The sequence below is a fragment of the Lagopus leucura genome, unplaced genomic scaffold (genome assembly GCF_019238085.1).
Source record: "Lagopus leucura isolate 7727_CA_CO unplaced genomic scaffold, USGS_WTPT01 Super-Scaffold_73, whole genome shotgun sequence".
Taxonomy (NCBI): Eukaryota; Metazoa; Chordata; class Aves; order Galliformes; family Phasianidae; genus Lagopus; species Lagopus leucura.
The window spans coordinates 59,025,749-59,051,742 of NW_024962252.1; the positions used below are offsets into that span (position 1 = coordinate 59,025,749).

General features: G+C 35.5%; 1 protein-coding gene across 1 annotated transcript in view; it reads right to left on the reverse strand.

The window, feature by feature from the left end:
* Positions 1-25,994, reverse strand: part of PRKN (parkin RBR E3 ubiquitin protein ligase) — a 678,907-nt gene that overhangs the window by 324,501 nt on the left and 328,412 nt on the right. The window contains exon 6 of the mRNA XM_042894398.1: positions 25,133-25,248. Coding sequence (XP_042750332.1) covers positions 25,133-25,248 — 116 coding nt within the window. The remainder of the gene's footprint in view (positions 1-25,132; positions 25,249-25,994) is intronic.

The following is a 25,994-nucleotide window of genomic DNA, read 5'->3' on the forward strand; positions in this document are numbered from 1 at the left end:
TTTATTAAAATTAATTTCAAGGAAATGCTGTTTTTAGGAATTATATATAGAACTATTTAAATGCTTTTGCAAAGCCATACCAGCAATAAGGAATAATAAAAATATTCCCTTTTGCATTCCTTTTATTTAAAGATAAATGACTTCTAGTCTCAAAAGATGCTAAGAAAAAGAAGAAAAGAGACAGAAAACTCCTGCTATTTTGCCCCAGCTCCTCTGAATTCTCCAGTCTGACTATCTGGCATTGCTTGCCGTGGAAGGAGTTCTCTATTACTAATGCAGCTCCTAGAAACTATCTGCAGATCTGGCTTAGTGAAAAATAAAGAAATAAAATTGTTTGTGACACATGGCTCTCCCTTTCGAAATGTAGATTAATTTTTTCGTTTTAATGTCATCTCTGATCTTCATGCTAATATTTGTTTTAAAGTGCCATTCTTCAGATCTTTGCTAAGAGTGAGGGAACAGAAGAAAATAATTCCTCCATCTTTTAGGTCATTTATAGTCTGAGAGACCAGTATAAGGTGAAGAGACCACCTGCTATAAAGTAGCCTCATTTGGAGAATGATAGAAGAAGACAGACAGAAACTGGAAATTGCAAGAAAGAAATGCAGATGATTCCTTGTAATGTTTCATCCTCTATCTAGGAAAGCTAATCCAGAAACTTCCTTCTTCACAGGGAGAAAGAAAGGAGGGGTTAGAGAATGCGTGCGTATGTGTATATGCACTGGGTGTGGGTATGCTTAGGGAAATATTGAGAAAATATGATTGTGACAGTGAGTACAGGCACAAAAGATCTAACAATTTGTATGACAGGAAGCAAAAATGGAAAAAAAATATTAATAAAGCTGCAGTCCTATCTCAAGGGCTAGCAGAGATCAGACACTTTCTGTTATGCAGGTGAGACTGTTACAGATGCACATCAGAAGCCAGAGTTCATACATCATCATGTACCAGTGCATGTCACTGCTGGGCTCACTTTACACCCAAACCAGATGCGGTATATCAGGCTGATCCTTGTAGAGGCATCTTTCATTTGTCAATGCATCATTTTATGAAAGCAAAATTCAGTGTGGACCACAGACTTTGCTATAAGGAGAGCAGAACGGTTGATTTTGTTATTGTGTCACAATACTGAGAAAAAGGAATAAAATTAAAGTACAAAATGACCTATCAAATTTGTTTGACAGGTACTAATTCACTTTGATCTATCGCTCACCATAATTTCATTGGCAGGGAAAGTATACATATTTATGGAAGTGGAAGCAGGCTCCTGTTGTTCTGTTTGTAATTTACAGCAACAAAGAATTCATTTAGATTACCATGCTCGAAGTCCCAAGGTGACTCGGCTGTGGTTACAGGACCCCTGCTACGCAGGATACCTAACATAATAAAGAACAAAGCAAAACAATGCTACACTGAGACTGGGGCTCCTGGGTAATCAATTCAGGTATTTACAGCTGAAACAATAGCACTGTGCAAATCAGCATCATTACTACAATTTGCTGATAGAAACCCCAGGGAATGAAGGAAGTGTCTGACTGCAAAGCAGCTGATTAATCTGAGTTACTTACGTTTTGTTAATGCGTTATTGCTTCCATCATAAATAACAGTAAATGATTGCTTAAGAAAGGGGCAGAGGAAGTCTAACCAAATGTACAAGATACACATCTGTTCCACCCCAGGGGCGTTCTACATTGGTCAGCAAACCTACCTGTCACGAAAAGCAATAAAGAGAGTTTAAACTAAGCATGGTGAAGCATCTTACAGGCTTTTGAATAGACGCAAGCATAGACTCAGAGAAAAAGAATTTAATCAGCTTTTAAATTAAATCAATTTAGTGCTTTTCCTATTTCTTTTTTCATCATGTAGATAGGGCTTTCTGTCTCCCCATTTTACTTTTCCTTTTTGAAAATTTCAGCATGGATCCATTCTATTGCAACAAGCAGGACTCTAACACAATCTGGAAATGTTTCTGCAAAATAGGGTGTTCCTTCTTGCCGTGGATGATGCCAGTCACAATTTATAGGGGTTCAGGATTTGAGGACTGAGCAGATATTGACAGGAAGGGACTGAAGAATACTGGATAGCGTACAGAGAATCTCTCTTCATAGCCAAATCAGGCTCCCTAATAAAAAGTTCAAACATTTTTCCTTGATATAGGAAAGGTAAATGCTTACATTTATTGCTGTGTTAATGGGATGCCCATGCCCAACAACTTTGGGCATGGGATGCCATGCCCAAAGGCACCAGAGAGTAACACAGAAATGATGTTTATTATTTATTATGCAGGCACTGTTGATATCAGCAATGTTCCTTAGTCAGTGACCTTGTCTCACTGCACAAAGAATATGCTTATGGAGGGAACATAACATCACAGAATGATCATGAACTGCAGTATGACTGTGAGTATCCAGAAGAACACATATCTGACAGTATTTTTGAGCAGTAAGGACAAAAAATACAGTGATATCATAAGCTATGAATTTTTTTTTTTTTTTTTAAGGCTCACAATACATTAGCAAGAAACCAATAACTGAAGTAAGGCACAAAGGGCACAAAGTTCTAAAATGCAGGTGATAGGTAACATTTCTGTGGGATAATACTATTTCTTATGCTAAGACATTGAGTAAGACTGGGAATTAATCTGCTGATATCTAAATATACATCAAGTATTAAAAAAAAAAAAAAACACAACAAACAATCCAGGTGTCTGGTTTGTAGAAAGGGCAAGGATTAGGCATTGCTGTGACATGTAATTAAAAAAATGAAAAAAGAAAAAAAAAACACAAATAAACAATTAGAGAGATATAACACATCTTTGTTTCCATGTCCATTCAAACCTCTGCTGTCTACTAAAATAAAAGTACACACATTCAGCTCAAACACCTTAAAAATTGCAACTTCTTTTTATCTTGGAACACTACAACTAAACAGACTGAAAAAGATCTATTGTTTGTTCATTATATGTATTGGATAACCTCAGAAAAAAAGGTTTGTTCAGGCCACAGCAAAGCTATTGTATTTGCTTTTCCTTTGAATGTTCCCATGTGACAGATAATCTATCCAAAGCAACTACCCCATTCCCAAAGGACACCGATAATTCAATTATATTCATCATGATTCAACCTCCATTTTCTATTTCCTACTTTCTCTCATTGCACATAGTACTTTCCCACAGACTCACAGAGAGATTAAAGCTCTTGGTATTCATTACTTCAGCATAAAGCTAAAGCTTTTGGTTGCATGTCTCATGTAAAATTAACACAGAACTGAGCTTTCAGAGTCATTAACTAGCACTTACAAGTATCAACTATGAAATACTTAGAGAAACAGTGCAGTAACTTGGAAGCAGTAAAGAACAGAACACAGTTCAGGAAAGAACACATGGTGACTTTAATTTTGGTAGTAAATTAATTTTTTTTCAAATGAATGCTCAGTCTCTGCGATGAATTTCAAATGAAAACTGGGTAGAAAAAGATCCATTTAAAGAAAAAAAAAAAAAAAAGAATAGAAGCCAGATTGCCCACAGCTTCCTAGAAGGTACTGGAGAGAAATAAAACATTCCTGTGGGCCTCAAAAAAGAAACACGAACAATTCTTTTTTTGTCAATTTATTTTCCCTGCAGCCTTGAAGTCAGATTTTAGCTTGTGTAGAGTTTCTAAATGATGCCGATTCATGCGGACATAATTTACACACACTCACAGTAAACAGAGGTGGATACAGCAAAAAAAACATAACTGGGGTTAATTCTAGTGTCAAAGCATTCTGCTTCTCAGAGTTCCAATCACTGCAAGCAATTTAAGTTTTACCCAAAATAGAGAGAAACAAGTGAGTCAAATATATGGAGAAAACAAATCTAGGATGATAATAAATAAAAATATGTCAATCCAGCCCAGAGAAAGAGAGTTAAATGAGAGATGAAAAAGATGAAAACCATTAGTTTAAAAAGGAAACATGTCTACTGTTCAGAAAACGGCACTGAGAATCACCAACTATCACCAGGCAAATTATGTTGGGAGATGTTTAAATTACACACTGTTTTGGTTCGCTGAAACAAAATATTTTCTACTTCAGATAGACACAGGCTGGAAAACACTCTGAAGTCCAACATCAAACACTTTTTCCAACAGTTTGATTGTAGAAAAAAAAAAACCCATCTTTTAGAAAATACCTTACTCAGTAATCTGCTTAACGTTGGTTCCCTACATTCTAAGATGGTTCAACATTAAGTATTGAGCAGAAAAAAACAGTGTTTTTAAATTACCGGAGTTTTAAAGCATACAAAAAATAAATTATTCAACACGCTCAAAGAGCATATAACTAAGAAATAATTAGGTAAAATGGAATACATTCACATATTGGATAAACAATGAAAAAATCCTCAGAGATGAAACCTACAAAGACATAGAATATAATTAATCTTCAATGGGACTTTCTACAAGCCCTGCTCACAAACATCATTTAACCGAGACAAATCTCACAGGGTTTCTCACAGAACAATCTCACAGTGAAAACATAACCTGGTTAACCTAAACCGTTCCATTCTCCTCATTTTCTGAGAAAGATATAATTAAGCTTAGGGTGTGTGGCATTATGGAAAGGTCAAATTTGAGATATAAAAAATGGCCACACATTAAGGGGTGCAATTCTGTCACTTGCACCAATCTGGCTGTAATTATGATCAGGAGGATCAATCTACTTCAGTTTTACTTTTGGTGATACCTTGTCAAGCATCACCCACTCTACTAAGCAGTACCCAAGAGCTATGAGAATATCAGCTTTGTATTTGATTCCCTCCATTTTCAATATCTCTTTCTCTTGGTATTTGGTTAAAGAATGCTTTGTGAATTATTTATTTTATTCTCCTGAAAGGCAAAAGCATTTCAATAGTCATGAAGCATTCTTGATTGTCAAAATATATATGTAGGTCGCAAAGTAAGCAAAGCTTCAGCCACAAAAATGTTTTTTCAGAAGTTCCCATGAAATTATCTCTTTACCTAGAAGGCATCAATAAAAGACATTTAGTAAAATAGAATAAGAAAAAAAAAAAAATCATTCTGGAGATGAAAGTTGAGAAGTTTTTAATAACTCACCCAGCACAGAAAATTCATGTCATTGCCATTCAAAATCATGGCAGTAATAAAGCTATGCTCATAAAATCAGCACATAAAATATTGCACTCCACAACTCTTTCTAATTGCATTATTTAAATCAAACAAACAAAACTGAAAGTTGCCAATCAAAAACAAATATGCTGCAGCTCTGGGGCACTGGAAAACAAAACAAAAAGAAATGCAAATCCCAAAAGAAATTAAGTCAGGAGTTTCAAGGTAGAATGAGCTGGAGAGAACATGGCACAGAGGGAGTGAACAGGCACACGGAACAAAGCACCAAGAATCTCAAAAGAGTGAAACAAGTTAAGGAAAACAGCATGTCTGGAATAAAAGCTGTTATGGAGATCTGAAATTTAGCACTGAAAGAGTACATTCTAACATAATTCAGTAGAAACAGGGGAAAAATATGAGTTAAAAAGAGAAATGCAGTCATTCAGTTACGATTTTATTCCGATCTGAGTGGTCTCTGCCAGCCCTTCTATAGAGGAGTCTTAGAAAATGCAGCTGGTGGCATGACTTGTTTTAGAAGTTGCTGTGTCAAAGCCAGTTTTATAGATACGATTCAGTTTTTTGCATGTTGCACGGATTCCAAAACTGAAGGCCAAGGTCAGAATATATAGTTGCTTATACAGAGGAAAAAGTATAAAGGTTTGATTCTAAATCAATAAAAATCTCAAACAGGCTTACTGAAAGTGTTACAGACCTCGGCCCACGCTAAACTCTTTGTTTCTGCATCAGCTGAGTGAGGCAGACTGACCCGAGTAAATCTGCTGGTGTGACAAGGAGGACCGCCTCCCCATCAAACAGCACATGAGAACAACAGTGGTCAGCAGAAGATAAAAACATTTTGTCTGCCACCTTGTATAACTGGTCAAAGTAAAAAAAAAAAAAAAAAAAAAAATAATCAGAAAGTTTGGGTAAAAATTGTACCATTGCTATCCAGAAGCCACTGTAAATTTCCTACAACAGAGAAGAGTTGGGAATTAATGCTGTTCAAATAGCAGCTGTCAGATTATCAGCAATAATTTCAGTCACTAAACACATTTTCAAAGGTGGCATTAATATAACAGCCTAATAAAATACTTTGACACTACTGACTTGAAGGCAATGCTGTAGTTCTAAGACTCAAAGGCAATATGAAATCTAAATGAGTCTTGAACTAGGAATCAGATTTTCCATTTCCCACACTAAAATATTGATACAGAAGCACGTTCTACCTGGAAGTCTGTGCTGAGTCTCTAGCACATTAACTCCATACCCACAACACATGTACAGTAGCACATCTTACAGATCTGCAGAGGCAAAATGGACACACATTTATATAGAAATGAATCATCGCTTCAAACATCTCATCGGGATTAGCCGTGTCACTCTAAAGAATGAGGTCACATAATACAGTTGCCCTTTTGCATTATAAAGTAACTAAAAATGAATTATTTATTAAAAATCAATCTTTTTTTTTTTAATTTGCTCAACAAATCAAACAAATTTATTCATTAGATACTGTCATTGTAACATTCTGTTACCAGAAATAATAGATTTTGACTATTGATGTATGTTCAGAAACAATTTAATAACTGAACAACAGATTTATTTTTCTTCAGGTTGCTCAGCACTGGATCCATGAACTGTAAATTGTGTATAAGAAATAAAATATGAAAATGTAATCTTTCCACTGGCTTTAAAATCCTTCGTCTTGGCATGCACAAGGATGCTGGACCAGCTTAACTTCTGTCTGCTTCCCTGAACTGCAATTGATTTTGACCAAACATCGCAAGTTTTTAAGACGAATATTTTCTAATTAATTCCTTGTAAAATATATAAAAATGCCAACTAGATCAATTTCTTTTTACAGAAAGAACAAAATGAAAAACTCTCAGCATTAGATCTCAGCCCCAGAATCAAAACTGTACATATGGGAAGTAGTTAATATCCTCACCTGAAAAATTGGTGTTTAATACCCAGTCGCACTGGGGAAAAATATCCTTGGGTCTTTTAAGGACAGAAACAAAAACACATTTATTTGCACCCTGGTCCACAGATGCTTTATTTAATAACTTGTGACCGAAGATTTCTGTCCTCAGAGAAGTAATAGTAATTGTGACAACTGCTACATGAAAATGCCACAACTTTTTCAGAATCTGAGTAAGCACCATATCATTGTCTGTGCTGCTTGCTGCTTGCTGCTTGCTTACTGCTCCCAACAAACTGCAGGCAGTAATCTAGTTCTGTTAGCTGATTCAGGGCAGTCATGCCAATTTTATGCTACTGAGCAAAACAGCAAGGATGTTTCAATAAAATACAAACAAATAGTAAAGGTACTGCAACCATCCATACAACTTCTCTAGTTGCACTTACACCTACAAAGCTCTCTAAAAGCACCAACCAGCTTTGCACATGGAAAATTAACAATTTTCAAGGCCCTGTATTTAAGAACAGGCAGGCTGTTTCAATTTTCTCATTGCAAGTCCCACTGCTAGAAGGCAAGCAAGCAAACTTTCCTGTATTTCTCTCAGCACACGGAGGGATTATCTGGCTTCAGTAAACCAAACTGAAGAGCATCACATTTCTCAATTAAAAAAAAAAAAAAAAAAAAAAAAAAACAGGAAGAAATGAAAACATCAATCAGGGTATTTAGAGTGTGATATTAAAGTGTCTGGCAACCCATACAAAATGTTCAAACTCCTGACTGCATCCAGCATCATTCAGCACTATGTTAAGACTGAGTCACTCGGAGGTCACAAGAGAAGTCAGAAAAGTCCCTAAAGAAATTGCAAGCAGCTGCAGATCTCCAGGCATACCTGGGTTCTCCAATATTGCTGAAAATTTCAATTAGTAATGGAGAACTGAAAAATACCCCACTGTGAATTGTTCTTCTGGTGAAGTATTTTGCCACTATTAACATGTTTAAAAGTGAATACTCTGAGCTTTGCGTAATCGCTCTTTCATCAACATCTCATTATGTGTATGGTAAAAAAAGCCAAAGCCAGCAGCTAAAGGAACTGTGAAATGTAATATTAAAACTGCAACTTAAAAAAAATAACTGATGACAGGTCATATTTACTATGTGATACTTTTCACTTTCGCACACTGGGAAACAACAAGACAGATGTCAGTAAATCCTAAGAGGAAAACTTTGTTTTGAGATCACAATTTTCATGGCATACTTTGCCCAAAGGACAAATATCAATTCAACACTGGTAATTTAAAATTTTGAACAATATAGTAATGACCAATCCACATAATGCTGGAATAAAAAAGAAAATCTTCACTACATGATTCATTACTTCAGTTCTTCTAATCAAAGATTTTTTTTGTTTTAAAATGAAAAATGAAATAAAAATTCTTGCTGGCATTAAAAATGTCTGGCACATTCTTGACTGATCAAATGTTTAGCCTTCTCTCTATTTTTCTTTCCCCCTTCTTTGGTTTTACAGTCTAAAAAATAGGTTTAAAATTCTTTGTAGAATCTGGCAGACATAGCTGGGAAGAGAAAAGGAATGGGGAAAGAAGTGACTTCAAAGGGTTGCCACATACCCTTCTGGCTTCTCCACAAGGTTAATAAAATCTCATCAACTTTGCAGAACAGGAGGAAATAACTTCTTTATACTTAGAAGAGAACAAATCAACTAAAGGGGAAGGAATGTGAACACAGTATCAGTATGTCACTTCTGGGAGGAATGCTCACTTCCCTGTGACGCATTTTGTAGGCTCTTTTGATTGGTCAACCATGCTGTGAGAAAAGATTGTTTCATCAGAAATATTCTTAACACATGCTAATGTCAATGCTTCAATAATTAGATAAACACCATTTGAACTGCAAAAGTTTATAATACATTTTCTGGAAATTAAGCAGCTCTGATGAGGCACAAACAAAAAGTGTGAGTACCTCCCCCAAAATGAAGTTAGAAAGCCTTTATGAATGGTCAAATGAAGAATGTATGTATGCAGAATAGCAGACTATCAGAAAAAAATGGCAAGTGGTAAAGGAAAGAGCCCTTTTTAGCAATACTCTGGTTCTCATGACTTCAAAGCTTTTCAGTCTTATTCTCACACACAAATAAATAAATCTGAATATTCATTATTGACTCTACTTCCTGGGATTAAAAAAACTAAATCTCACCTCAAACAAATTAGTGGGAAGACATTACATTACTGCTTTTTGGATATAACAACAGAATTCAGGAAAAGCGGAAAGATTAGATGGAATGAACTCAGGCTAATTGAGCAAAACATACATATCTACACTTAAATCTGATTGATTTAATGGGATTATTCAGACACAGTACGTTAAAAGCAGTTTCAACTCCTTATCAACCACCAGATATGATTTACAACAGCATATGCCTGGATGTTCCGAGAGACATCAAACAACCATAGAAGCCACTGCCAGCAAAACATCAACTCTACCAGGAAACTTTATATTCTCTGCTCTTACAATCAACACTCACATTAGTTAACCAGAGAAACAAAAATGATTTCTCAGCGGATTCAATTTCTGTTCTTTTTCCTGGGACAGGAAAATACACTACAACCAGAGCAGACATAGAGGAGTGGCTACATTGCCACAGTGGCACATGAAGCAAACATCTCTCATAGTTGCAGAACACTTCTAAGACACTGAGCTCATTTCTGTATTTTCCTCATATTCTTTCTAGCTCCAGGAACATTTAAATACCTTAAGTCAGAAAATCTATAGAAATATCTGATTTCTTAACTGCAAGGAGTACAAAATGGATGCGTGGGGAAAGAAGCCAGCATCACTTCCTATGACCTATTTACTACTTTTTCAATAGTCTTTTAGAATTCTACCAATTTCTTAAACTAAAAAAAAAAAAGCTTACTTCCTTACTTACCTACTTCATAATAGGAGTTCAAGTACCAAAAATTGACAGCAAGACTTAGAGGGATGTGTAGAATGCTTTAAATCGTTACTTTAAATTGCTCAGATTTCTAGGAGGTGGTGCTCCATTAAGCAAAACATAATTCAAACACAAATGCAGAAAATTAGAAAGTCCAAAGCAGAATAATTTACAAGCCACTAAATAACGAAAGTTAATTTTGGAACAAGATTTTCACAGCTTGCCAATGCCAATAAATAACAGTAAATGTACCACTTTATGCACGTAGCAAATTATTTTAAAACAGTACTCTTCAATTTGAGAAAGAAACAAGATCCTAAAGCCAAAGTAAGGAATAGCGTTAAAACAGCTACTCTTCTGATAATAAAGCTAACTGAATACAGCTAACTAGATATTATCAAGCTCTTGCATAACTTTGAACTTGTACCTCAATATATTTTTAAATAAGTATTTATATTTGAACATAATATATACCAGTGGATCACGCTGCCACTCAGAGTGACCGGGACAGTCTAGAGAAATGGGCTGACAGGGACCTCATGAAACCCAAGCACAGAGAATTCCTGCCCCTGAGAATGAATAACCCAAGGCACCAATCAGTATGTGCTGAGGAATTTCCCAGCTGGAAAATGGCTTTGCAGAAAAGGACATGGGATCCTGGGGTACAACAAGTTGAATGTTAGCCAGTAGTGCGCAGTTGTGTTGTTACACGGGTGATGGAGCACTGGCAAAGATTTCCTAAAGAGGCTGTAGCGATGTCCCTTCTTCTTCAAAAGCTGCCTGCACTTGAGTCTGGGTGCCCTGCTCTGAGTGGCCTTGCTTGAGCAGGGGTTTGGCCAGATAGCTCCAGCAATCCCTGCCAATCTCAAATGCATTTTTCTGCCTCTGACTAAGGAACTCTTTGAGGCCTTTCAGATAGCATCAGGTCACATTTTTCTGTTGCTTATGTATCCAATCTGAACATCTCATACTGAATGGAAGCCTACTGAAGCACTGCCCAACTTATGTGTATGCAGCACATGGACTTAGAGACAATCCCTGTGCCTGTATTACCAAGCAGGCACACCAGAGACTTAATTTAATTCTCTTTGGCACTTGTGAAAAAACAGGCTTTGGAATTTTCTAATTTTCATCAAAAGCTCTGCAAATGATGCCAAAAATACTTACTGAGATTTGATTGGTCAGGGGGAAAACAATGAGTATTAGATTCTGCATCTAAAAATTATTGCATCACAATGGAAGATATGCCAATGTATATGTGCTTTCTCTGCCATTAGCATCCTGTACCTAGATCATTCTGTATGCTTTTCACAAGCACTAATCAGTTTCCAAGCTTAGTTCTTAATAACTCCCCTTAACTTTCGTCTTCTAACTATGTCAAAGTTTATGACATTATAAAAGCTATAAAACATACCCAAATATCTGAAGTGCTGGAGAAGATGCTAAGCATACCAGACATGTAGAGCACTTTGTCTTTAAAACATAGAAGATGAGTTGTAATAGGATAATTTATAAAATCTCCAGCATGGAAATCAAATAAAGAGAAAAGTGCTACAGATTGCTATAAGCCAGAATCACCTAATAGCATTAAAGAGAAAGGAATGACCATTAGAGTCTATGAGATACTCTAAGTACCCCTCAAGGGCCTGTATATGCTTCACTGCTTTATGTGAAGCCTTGTGTCCTTTACAGTACAATCTTGTTAATCAGTTCTCAAGGTCACAGCTGAAAGCAACAGAGACTGTGCAGATGTAGAAGATATTTACTTCTGGAAAAATAAATAATTCTGTTAATGTGAAAACAATAAGCTGAAGTCTATTACAGAAATCCAAACCTGCAAACATTTATCCTATTGACGTCACGAAAAGATGCTCACAAAACTGTTTACAGAATGTGTCTAGAGGCTCAAAGGAGAGGTACCTAAGGTGCAAACAACCCCTATCACTGTCTCTACATGAAAGCAGAAAATGCTGAAGAGGTAAGAGAAAGTGCACCTACCTTGGGAATAGTTTTTCCCATTAGAATCCCGGTGACCAAGAAATTACACTTTAAGTGAACCTTAGTGAACTATGAGGAATCAGAATGCGGGTAAACAGTACTGAATTCAATTTTCAAAAGCAAAGTTTTGATGAGAGAAGAAAGGTTTTAGAAAAACCATGGAATATTTATACTCTTAATAAAAAGAGGGGACAAAATATCCCATTCAAGAAAAAAATTATGAAGAAATTGCTTTCCTGGCTTTCTTTTTCCTAAAGAGATATGCCTGACAAATAAATACAATAATGCAAACAGTGAAAATAAAAATAGATCACAAAGTTAAAGAAAGAATAGAAGAGATACATAGTTTTATATTTTTATTATTATTATACATATTATCATTATATATAATTATTTATTATTTATATTATAGTTTTATATTATTTAAGGACCAGTTCTCTCCCAAGAATGACTCAAATAAGTAAGTTTCACTGCTGGAATGGAGCTTTAAATGACTGTTAATACCATCCTTATTTGTAATTCCTAACACTGATTATTGAATTTCCCCTGGACAGCTATTCAGAGGAGGGAGTCCAAAAATTTCAGCAGAGGAAAAAAAAAAAAAAAAAAAGAGATGCATGGTCCCAATGCAAGAAGACTACTAGAATGACTGAGATCACATAGATAATAATAATAATAAGGAGATAACCTGTTTTCCTAAGCAGCAGCTTGAAAATTTTGATCTTCACACCTGCAGAATCTGCCAGGTACCTGTTCATTCAACAGCAATATCCTGACTATTCTGTAACAGCCCTTATAGACCATGAACATGTGGAGTTAGACTGCATGCACAGAAGTACAAAATTCTTCTGCTCCTAGGCAACATTATGCTTACAGCTTCAAAGCCAGTAAAGAAATACAAGTTTTTAAGAAAAATCATTTAATACCTACTGAAGTGGTTTTAATTATTTTTAAAATGAGTCTTTTTAAACATGATTATTTTAAATACATTAAAAAGAGATGAAAAAGATAAAATGAATACATGCACAAACACGCCCACACAAAACTATAACAACTATTTTAGCTAAATGCATGGATATTTTTGAAATGCAAGACAAAAACATTTTTTGAAACCTTGGTGAAGTCTTTGAAACATTTTTTCTGTTCCCTTTCACTGGTATTTTACTTTAAACACAAGATTAAATGAGAATGCATTGGACTGAATGAATTACTTTCTGAAGCAGTTTTACCTTAACATAACCAGTCTGAATCACACTCAGCTTTCTTTCTCAACACCATGTGCTTTCTGATCAGGACATAGTTTGATTTCTTGTGAGGAATATATACCAAAAGTAAATAAGTAACTTATTTTGTTAGAAAATACAATGCAGCGATTTTGGATGCTCTTTTTGGAGCAAAGGCACTGATTTGCTGAAGAGTACAGCTCAATGTTGGCATCACTGTTGTATGTTTGCAAGAGCAAGCTGCCCAGATTCACAGAGGTAACATCTCTAGGTGCAGTCAGCTTTTCTGTACACTATACCCGAAGAGGCTGGCCCTTGGTTTGCTGGCTGCTTGTATAATGTTGACTAATGTTTAATGTGAACACAGAGAACGTACTTTATGGGAAGAGGTCAGACTGTTCGTTTTATTGCTGCTATCATCACAACAAGAAGAAAAAGAAATGTAATTTGAATTTGGAAAATGGTATTCTCATGCCAAGAGAATACTCTCCAGTTCCTATTCTTTTTTTTTCCCATATGTACCAAATCTGTCTTCTGCCAAGGGAAATAAAAATAGCATAATAAGCAGAAAAAAAAGTGTATAAATTTTAAAATGTAATGTGCCTGAAATATGAAGGCTGCTCTGAAAGTAATGCCTCCTATATTAGTTTATTATGTTGGCCTACGATGTCAGAGGCAGATGCTGGTGGTACAGCAGAAGAGGCTGAACCTTCCCACCAGCATTCTGTTACATGTCATCGCTGTGTGGCAGATGGCAGCAGAGGGGCAGTCTGACACGGCAGCATGTTTATAGCGAAATAAAACAAGAAGTTTGCTCACTCCTTATACATAAACAAGTGAACATATTTTTTTCACAACACATTTCTCAGTCCCTCCTTGTTCTCCCAAACAAAATTTTGTTAATCCAGACAGGTCTGGAAAGCATTATATATTCACTTGCCACCAACTTTCATGTAATGTACTTATCCTGTAATGTTTATTCAAACTAGGCTTTTATGGAATCTGGTAACAATCTACTGAGCTGTTACACTACGGAACTGAATGAATATTAATGACATTACTTAGGACAATAGTTACTGTTCAATACTAAATCATTAAGGGAATCTATGAGATGTCAAGAGACATTTAATAAAGTTCACTACATAGTAAAACAAGTCCTCTACCTAATAAATAGTCCTTCAGTCTTTCATTAGATAAATTATATCCTGGTACTTTTGCTTGATAATGCTACTTCCATTTTTTGGTTTCTGCAAATTTCTGCAAATTACTCTGCCATGTAAATATTTCATTTTTTGCTGTTGGGTTTCACGTATTTCTCTATTTCTCATATCTCTAAATGCCATCCATGTCTTCTGCAAGCACTTCTTGCCTGTTTTTTTGCCACATTACAATAACAAGTTTTTGACAATACTGCAATTTATAATAATAATCAGTAATTTCCCTATAATTGTATGACAAAAAAACAACCAAATAAAAATGAACTATATCAGATAGCAAAAGTTCATGTTACCTTTTTTTCCCCCCTATACAGAGCACTACAAAGTTGAATAAGCAGAATATTTATTACTGCATATATCTAATGCTTGTAGATTTCATCCAAGGCAGAGCAGCCTAAAAGGTTTTTTCAATTATCAGCCTAATCACTAACAAATTTTGAACTCTTTTTGAATTTATCATAATTATATTTATAGCTGTTTCTTCCATGTTAAATAATTGCCTTACAAAATCATCTTCTGAACGTTAGAGTTCAAAAGACTAAGCATTCATAATGTTTAAATACCCTTTGTAGGACTGCTAAGAAATTTGCATATATATATATATATACACACACACACACATATATATATATATATATATATATTTACTTCTCCTTCAGTAACAGTCTATAAAACACACCACCTCTTTTTCAGTTCACCAAGCTGTCAGTATCTCCTCTTCATTTGTCCTAATGGAAGGCACTTACTAGTCACATATACTTGTACATACAAATTTATGCGTAAGTGTAAAAAATTAGCTGGTATTCAAGACATTCATTCCACAATTCTTTCTTATCCATGATAAATTATTTAAGTTAAGCAGAAAATGAATGCAATTTTCTGCTTTTGCTTCTTTTGCTGCTGTGGAGTCAATCAGTACAGAGTAATTCCACTATCAAATAGGTGACGATTGCCTGAGAAAGCATGATAGCTGGAAAAGTTGGAAAGATGTATCAATAAAGACACTCCTCATTTGATACTGTGGACTGTCTCTCAGGGATCTAACAGGAGGTTACATACAACCTCTTATATTTTATATATGTGTTTATATATATATATATATATATATATATTATCCCAATATATTGTGGACAACATATACTTGTAAATAGAAGGGAAAGCAGAGCAAAATTCTTCATGAAATTGTTTTGTTTTTAAAATTAATTAATATATGCAACTATAAAAGGCCTGATTTAATGTTCCATTCATATTAATGGCACATATATATATATGTACTTGTACATATATATACATACACACACACACAGTATACGTGAAGTGGATTTAAACAATTTTTATGCAGCAGTCATGTCAGTTCTCCACTTCTCTGTATTTAACTGTTTCCAAATTACATCCCCCATCTTCTATCAATGATTCATTAATGATACATCCCATGTTAGATACTAAATGTCAATTAATTAAAAACATTAAAGCAGTAACTTTTTTTTTTAAAGGGTAGCTTTCTTACTGTCACACTTTATTTTGTACAATTTTCTTCAGCTGTCACATATTCACACTCAATTCCTTATTGTTGCTTATTTTAAAAATATCATAAAATAAAGTCAGAATCATTAGAAGGCGATGTCTCAACAGCTCTCAGACTAGCCAAATGGAAAGGCCACTCATGAGACAACAATAGCTAAGTTTACTCCACAAAGCCTTTCCAGAATTCTTAAGCTCCAACCTGAAGGGAACGAACCCTCTGCAATTTATTCACCTTGTTCATACAGACCCTCAGGTTTCTGCCAAGATTATTATCCCCTGTGATGGTGAGCTTTTGAAATATGGATATCTGGCCAAACACAACTGGACTGTGACCTCCAATGTTGTTTCTCATAGTACAGCTATCAGGCAGTGATAATACTCAACTGTCACAAAAGCCCAGCCCTGGAGCAGAACATACCAGAGCCAAAAAAAATAAAATAAAAAATAATTTTCTGTGTGTAGGAATTGTTTTTAAATAGAAGGAAAAGAAATTCACAAACATCTGAACTTGCTAACATTTATGAGAGGAAAGACACACTGTGGGCTTGCAAATCTCAAAATGTCTCTTCAAACAACATTTTACAAAAATCTGCTACTATGTTTTTCTTATATATTTCAAATAAAATCTAACATTCATATTTAAACATGCCGCTCTTGCACAAAAATTATAGACATCATCTTAGACGTGATCAATAAATGAAAAATGTTAAGTAGTCCTGCTTTCTCACAGTATTTTGGAAGGTCCACCAAATTTTGCATGTGGAGAAACTGGATACTTGACATGTGCCACTTTCAATTAAGAAAATTAAATTAATCAAAATCATTGAGTTTAATTTAGCTATTAAGCCTGTCCTGCAAAATGCATTCAAATACAAAAAAATCAGCAAAAGAGAAAGCTCATTGCATTCCTCATGCCAGAACTAAGAATGGCAGAGAAGATGCAACAACACAAGAGTCTACTCATTCTACAATCTGCAGGTTCCAGGTGAAACTTAAAATGAAAACTAAAAATTGATGAGATGTATTGCATCTAATATAAACACAAAGATGCACATTACTGAAATCAATTTACATTAGAAATAAATATACCTGTAACTACTGTTGCATTGCCTCCTACTACAAACTACCTCAAAAATTCTTAGCAACTCTTAGTAGTTGCTTAAAATCATGTAAGCATGCCACAGGTCGGATATATCTTTATTCACAAATATACAAATAAGTGTAAAAAATCAGCTACTAGTCAAGAAACTCCCTTCCTCTACTTCCTGTAAACTGCACTGTTCTGCACCAAAAATAGGAGAAAGTAGGCAGCATTTGTTCTCATGGATGGACAGAAAAAAAGTACATGCTTGCTATTTGATAAAGGAGATGAGAGGTTGAATAACATCCTACTAACTTATCTGCTGCCAGTAAAGGATGAGTATAATATAACTGTACAATAGCTTTGCCAATCTATTCTCAACTTCAGAAATCCTTAGAAGCTAGAAGCTGTCTCACTGAGATGAAGTTGCAGTGAAGATCACAACAGATCCGGAGGCAAATCAGTAAGCTGTCCTGTCAGTGCCATAAGGGGTAGCTATGTAATAGCGGCTACAATTCTACAGAGGGGTTAAGGCAGCTCAATTTCATGCAAAACGTCCATGTTCCAGAAGCCCATGATACAAATGTTTGAGTCTAAAACCCACAGTATGTGAAATGAAGAAGCCCATGATACAAATGTTTGAGTCTAAAACCCGCAATATGTGAAATGAAGGTTACTTACTGCCATTTACAGACTTTGTTCACATTTCAAAATACCAACAAAACTGGCAGTGAAATGTTTTCTCTGCATGGCATTGCTTATGCCAGAACTCAAAAATTACAACTGTAAAAATTGGTATTCTACAGGCTGCTTTGTTGGGAAAAAAAGAAAAAAAAAAAAAAAAAAAAAAAGCCCTAAACCAATTAGTAACAGTTCTTAGTTTGCTATTTGATTAATTACTTACTTTAAGTGATTCTTTAGAAATCCCATTAATTTCTTAGAAGAGAAAGCAGTAGACATTGTCCCTGATGGTCATAATACTTAGACAAAGTAGATTTAATTCTTAACATAATCTTTTCTCACTTCTCTTGGAACAACTCAAAATACATAATGACAACAGAACATAGCAGGCAGAGATTTGGAGGGGGATTGCATTATCAGAACAGGCCACAGAGAGGAACAACATACTTTTAAAAGGATGAGCTAAGTATAGACTTAATGAGACGTAATAACTTGCATGGATTATAATAGCTAAATGATAATTCTAGGTTCCAATCCCCCAGAAACAAAGAGAAAATAGTAATTGAAAGACCAGAATAAGGTGTTATTTAGTTTACTAAAAAATATCTCATTGAAAATATATTTTAATGGACACAGCCTGCAGTCTTGAAGGGGAACAGAAGGGCCCTTGTAAAAATCTGTTCAAATTGCATCAGAATTGACCCCCGACAAAGCTCTTCAACTGCAACTTCTGATTCAATCCTGACAGTAAGGTTTGTAGGATTATTTATATATTAAAGCTTTTGGATATTGAGTTACACGTTTTTCTGTCACATTCACTAGTACATTTCTCTTCTAGTAGTCTCTTTTTCTTTTTTCTTTTGAAATCTAGATGGCATCCAGAATGAAAGAAAGGTAAGGCAAATAATTTCATGAGTTTCTAAAAAAATGTTTAAACTGCAGTAGAAGAAATGTTTGACCTCAAAGCAACATACAGCATTATTAGGCAAAATGGGAAAGAATGTCATGGTTAATAGCTAACTAGGTACACTTTCTACATCATAGAACCATAGACTGAGGTAGGAAAAGGACCTCCAAAGGCCAACTGCTCTAACCCTCTCCTCGAGCAGGCTCACCTAGCACAAGTTCTACAGGACAGTGTCCTGGCTGCTTTTGAAGATCTTTAAGGAGACTCCACAGCCTCTTTGGGCAATGTGTTCTGGTACTTGGTCACCTGCACAGTAAAAAAGTGCTTTGTGATGTTAGGATGAAACATCTTGTGTTCCAGTTTATATCCACTGCCTCTTGTCCCATCACTGGACACCATTAAAAAGAGCCTGGCTATGTCTTCATTGTATACTCCCTTCAGGCATTTATGTACATTGACAAAATCCCTGATTCCTTACATCACTAAGCTAAGATGCTCATTCATCCTTTCCTTATTGGAGATGCATTCCAGTCCCTTAATCAACTGCAGAATAGGGGAGGAAAAACAAAAACAAAAACAAACAAACAAAAAAAACCCTTAGTTGTATTTTTTTATTCATTAAAAAACAAACAAACAAAAACAAAACAAAACAAAAACCCACAGATTATAACTAAAAAGAAAAAAAGACTGCTGATTAGGAGCTAGTTAAAGGCTTTGAAGGATGAAAGCAGTCCCAACAGAACAAGATTACCAGTTATCCCTAAAGACATGCAGAGTCATTCATTCTTTACTGACTCAAGACAAAGACAATAGTCTACTGAATTCCTAACATCCCTTCCTGTAGCACTTCCCCTTTGAGGTTTCCCCCCCAAATACTGACCTTCTCCAATAGTCTCCTGCCATGGAGTTTAGTGTTATCAGAGACTGAACTGACTTGGCTGAAAATAATTATGACAAAGCTCTTAAATTGCAGTTACCCTTAAATAACATTTTGAACATACACTTCTAATTCTTACCATTGGCAAAATCAAGCTCCTCCTTCAACTGCAGCATTAAGAAGTCTGAATAGCAGAAAAACAAATTACAAGATTCTATTGTCTAAATAAAAATAACTTTTTTTTTTTTCTTCTGAAGATTATAAAGTAGGAATTTACTGGATAAAATCTTTTGATCAACCCAAAAGCAAATACTTTTCCTTCTGGAGGATTCTAGCTACTAAAGGACAGCAAGCCCTACATATCTTTTATATTTATCTATATCTCTTGAAAGCTAAAAATAATGATGCCTTTAGGAATTATTCTCTATCTAGTTTGTGAAAGATGACGTGAGGCACTTCTGTACTGCACGTTTTATTTTTACACTGCTTAACACTGTTATTCCTGAACCTGATTTATGGGTACCCAGGGGGTACTCCTAACCCCTTTTGATGTTACTTCTAGAAACAGTTGAGAAAAGCAAATCCCCCTTTGAGTATTGAACAGTTTTAGCATTTGTTTCAACTTCCAGCCATTTGCTCAATTTATTAGGAGCTTCTTCAAAGAATAAAATAGCAATGTATCACCTTGAATGCTGTAGAAAGAAACGCATAAATGTTGCCAGTTCATGCTAACTCTGTTGTAGACAAGCAGAAAGCATTGGAAGGCATTACAGTATATGGAATACACTATATGGTCTACAGATTTAATAGAAACCTCCAAACGTGTTTGGCTCTGAAATATTTCATTCTTCATCAAGAATGAATCATGAATGAATATTTCATTGTTCATCAGAGCTACATGAAAATATTCATAACAAATATAAAGCCAGGCCAAACACAATGTGTGCCTAATGTAAGCTGGAGAGTAAAAATTGGTAATAGGCTTAAATATTACTTTGAACTGTATGTTTTTCTATATACCATACAGTACTTCCTTAAATAAGATTTTTATGAGCTCTGCAGACCTCACTACAATCAGACATACTGCACTGAGCATCTTGGAGCTTAACTGTTCCATGTGTGGTAGAATGTCCATGATAAATGTATGTAAGCCACCAGAGAAAAAGTGAGAACTGTAGAATCATCTAGTTTGGAAAAGACCTTCAAGATCATCAAATTCAACCATCAACCTGAGCCATGCAATCCACCACTAAACTGTTCTCCTCAGCGCAATGTTCACATCTCTCCAAGGGTGGGACTCCACCACTTCCATGGACAGCCCATTCCAATGCATGACCATCCTGTCCATGAAGAAACTCTTCCTAATACCCAATCAAAACCTCCTGTGGCACAGCTTGAAACCACACATTCACATCTTATCACTTGTCATCTGAGAAAAGAATAACTTCCTGCAACCTCCTTTGAAGTACTTATAGACAGTGATGAGGTCTCCCATCAGCCTCCTCTTCTGCAGACTAAAAAACACTAATTCCACTGGTCATTCCTCATAAATCTAGTTTTCATCAGCCTTGTTGCTCTTCATTGTAAATGCTTGAGTAACTCAAAATCCTCCTTCTTGTGAAGGACCCAAAACTGAACACAATATTTGAGATATCTTGCTAGAAACAGTAATATTTAAGAAATACAAAAAAATAACACATCGTTATCATCTTTTCTTGTTTCAACTTTTTTTTCAGAAAAAGGAAGAAAAATGTATTATGAAGAACAGCCACAAAATCCTTTTTTTGTGAGTGTGTAGCAGAGCTAATAAAAAGTAATTGTTAATGTTCCAGCTCAATGCTATAAAATGATGAAAGTATATTTTACTAGTATAGCAGTGTTGGCATTTTTCAGCTGCATAGAAGTATTTTATAGAGATCAACATCAAGAATACGGAGACCTATACGCTTACATAAAGTGAAAAAGATATATGTATTTATATATCTTTGAGTTACATACGTGTCTGAAGAACATAAGATTAAAGAATTAGAAACTCAAAAAATCTGAGCAGAGATTTCATACATAGCCCAAGTACACAGAATGACCTTTGCACAGCACTCCACCACACAAGTCCTGGAAATAGGAACGAGTCCCCATCCCACCTCCCAACACCATGGGATGCAATGGGGGCAATGGGAATGAATTCCCAATGGGAATTACACCGTGAAGCTTAAGTTTTAGTATAAAACATTCACAATGTTCAGTAACGTCTTTTGATGCTTCCTGAACCCTACATAGGGAATACTCGGACATGAATAACCCTTTTCCATGCCAACTTGCCACTGCAATAAAAAGTATACTTTAATTGCAGATCTAGTGCCTGAACTAGTGGTTGCTGACCTTGCACATAACAGGGGGGTTGAAACTAGATGATCATTATGGTCCTTTTCAACCCAGGCCACTCTGTGATTCTATGATACTATGATCTAGTTTTAGCAATGAGACCTCAGATTTCAGCATCAAGGTTTTGTCAACATGCCTGTGACAAAGACATTTATCAGATTACCGTGTAGGAAATCTCAAAATCATTTGCCTTGGGATCAAGCTCTCTTTTGTTTAGCATTAGTCATACTTGGGCTCTGGCTTGCAATAAGGGAACTGTTCAAATGGACACGTGAAATTACTGCTTTTAAGTAGGTTATTTTGCACCTTTGCAGTGAAATTTTGAGTTAGCAATTCAAGACAAATCGCTGTTTGGAGACAGTTCTGTAACTAAGGGGGCTGCTCTGAAAGTAATGCCTCCTATGCTATTATATTGGCCTACAATGTCAGAGGGAGATGGTGGTGGTAGAGGCTGCACCTTCCCAACAGTATTCTGTTACATGTTGTTGCTGTGTGACTAATGGCAGCAGAAGGGCAGTCTGACAAAACGGCGTCTGAGATGGAAGTGTGTAGGAAGCAAAAGTGTGTCACTGAATTCCTCCATGCAGAAAAATGACACCCATTAACATTCACTGACACTGACTGAAGATTTATGGAGAACAAACAGCGGATGTGACCACAGTGAAGCAGTGGGTGGTTCATTTCAGCAGTGGTGACAGTGACATGAAAAATGAGCCACATTCTGGACAGTTATGCAGATTTTCTATGAGCAAGGCATGCAGGCTTATGTTCAACACTGTTGAAAATGCATAGCTAATGGTGGTGACTATGTTGAAAAATAGTATTTGGTAGATGAGAATCTGTTTTATCAAATAGTACTTTTTTAGTGACCAACATACACCACAGAGGATGCGTTCAGAATAACTCTTTCCAGAAGACACACCATATGAATCACTACAGAGTTCAACTGTTCCTTCCATCAATTCTCTATTTTGGCCATCATTTTACAGTTTTCATCAGTATACATTCTAATGTAAGTAAGGGTGCTATCTTCACTGAGGCAGTCAAGGTACAACCAAGTCAATTAACCAAAAAAGAGAGGAGGATCTGAAATAATATTCTCTAATGCCTGTTGATTTCATTTTTTCCAGTTCCACTGGCCAGTACAACAGACCTGCTTGCAGTCAAGAGGAGATGAGGAGGTGTGCAGGAGAACGCCCTTAAAATCTTGTTAAGTATATAAGACGACAGAATAGCCTCATTATTATTTCACTACATCTCTTGACAAATGAAAGAGGAAATCTATGCCTACTGCTCCAGGAAGTGAAGAGTTGAATTCTGCTTACATAAATTTATTAATACTTTAATACATAAAAAATACCTTAATACAACTGAAAAAAAAAAAAAAAAAAAGAAAAAAGAAAAAAGAAAAAAAGGCTGTTGAAGGACTCTTCTGCTCATTCCTTCATTCCTGGGATTACAGATTTCAGTGTCACCTGCCAACAATTCATTCCATGTCCTACAAGACATACTATGATGGAAGCACATTCCTGTTAATTTTTGGAGACTGATGAGAAGCAGCCTACAGACTAGCTGTATCCTACACTATCTGCCATCTCTTCCTTACAACACAGCGTGAGGCCAATAGAAAAACTTCTTCCTTCCCTGTTCGGTGTATAAATCCCACAAGCTTATCTGCAAATGAATGCTCCATAATTTTGTGCTGAGCTAGAATTCTATTCTGAAACTGAGGTTTCTATAGTTATTTGATGCCTTTATTTAAATAAATGAGAATTAACATGCTTTGAATAAATAAACTAATACATAAATACATAAACAAGTAAAGTTTAGGAAGCCAAATAGTCCTTGGAATAATTCAGCCAAGAAAACTGAGACAATTAAGTCTAAACTCTTTGTTTCCTTTGGGGTTTTGTCACAAAACAGGGAAAGAAATTAAGAATTCATTATTATGAGTGAATAGTTCTGTACTGAATACACCAACTCAGAGGAATGTCAACATATCCATTTCAAATTTGATTGAAATAATTGTAACCAGCTCTCAAGCCTAAGTAAACACATTTATGACTGAAATTCTTCACTCTGATCCTTTGGAAAAAGAGAAAGCTGGGCTCAGAATGGAAACTCCATATTGCCTTTAATTACTGAGAGGTTAATACTGGTGCATACCAAACCATTAGGATAAACAAAGTAATTCTGCACACTGTGCTTGCAAGACTCTTAAAGAGATGCAGAGCAGCTCCACAAAGCCTATGTATATGTAATGAGATGGATACTGTGCTCTTCTTTTCAGTATACAGTTTAGTCTATAACTAAGAGACACATCCGTCAACCAAATATTGTCAGCAACAAAACAGCTACTATCAATTCAGTAGCACATAAGAACAACATAATTACACATGGTCTGGGATAAAAATCAAAATAACAACCTAATATTTCTAATAGGAACATTTTGTCCAGGAATACAGTTTATTTTCCCAAGATACCCCTAACAAATTTATCCAGACTTCTTGCTATCTTATAAGATTACAGGTATTTTTTTCTAAATAGTTTATCCTTTTTCATAATACAGATGAATCAGCAGAAATACTTAAAATATATTTAAAATGAATAACATTTTTCTTATTGGTTTTGAGGATCCACCTCAAATTTCCTATCAGTAGATGAATGTGTTTCAGATAATTCTTCACAATAGTGGTAGATGTCTTTCTTGGAAATTAATTTTTAATCATGCATTTGTGAGCAATGTTATTCTTGAATATATGTGCTGAATTGCCATACAGTAAGATGGATTACAGTATTTAAAACTGCAGTAAACAAGAATATGAGAACAGATGAACCATCAGTAATTTTGCTTCGATTTATAAAACAGACACCAAAAGGTTCCTGTTGGAATATTTTGTTCTGAAGGAATATTTTGTCAACCTCAAAATCACGATTTCATTCACTGTATCTCAAACACAGATCTATACACCTACATGACCGCCTTAAGCACTCAAGACCGGCGCTAGAACATAAGCAATCAGATTTCCACCTGTAACTTAACTAAGGTATCAAACTGTATTCATATTGGCAAGGCAATGAATACATCTGAAAGTGGCCCTTTTTCTACCACAATACTGGAGAAAAAAAAAAAAAAAGAAAGAAAAAGAAAAACCCCACACATTTTAAAAGGTAAGCGTGCACAGAAAAAAAAAGAAAAAAGCTCTTTGAAAGTGATAAGTACGCTGAAGCACTGAGACTGAATCTCTGACACTGTTCATTGTACTCACCTAATATCCGTGCATGTTATACATGTGATACCGCGACTGTTTGTAGTAACGAGGTTCAAAGCCACAGATGTTTCACTGTCAGTTGTTGGGTGTGCTCCACATTTAAAGTAAAACTCCTGAAGTATTGAAAGGAGAGATAAAGAAAAGATTATGTAACTGCAGCTCGTGTCTTCCCTTTATCTTAGGCTAACTGACATTTGAGACAACAGACAAATCACCACTGCCAACAGAAAAGGAGGACAATCATTAGGAAAGGTTTAGAAGGAATCCCTTGCAAAAAGTAGCAGTCTAGGTGCATGATTTGTTCAGTCATTTCACAGAAAAAGATATTTCCTTGTGAACTGATTTGATGTCAGCGTTAAACCCTATTAGAATTTTTGAATTTATAGAAGTGACTACCCCTTGACTTCATCTAAGCATCAAAGGCAGAGTATTACGAACTATAATTGTACATATTTCCAATTTTTGTTGTTTTTGTCACAGATGTTACCATTTTCTGGACTTCAGTGAACAAAATCTTGGCTTTAAATTAGTAAAGCCTGGCCCTGCTTTTGTGATGTTGGAAATCTACAGAATATGATTTTACTGTGATATTAAAAGGAAGCTCTCTTAAGACACATGTTAAATTTGCAATTATAGAATCACAAAATGGTTTGGATTGGAAGGGCCTTTAAGATGATCTAGTTCCAACACCCTTGCTATAGACAGGGACACCTCCCACTAGACCAGGTTGCTCAAAGCCCCACTCAGCCTGGATCGGTATACACCACACCACATTTGAATTAACTTGCCTTAGTTCATACAGCTCTACATAGCCACTTACAATGCTGTTCTCAGCGTAATACTTTTCACATAACTGTGC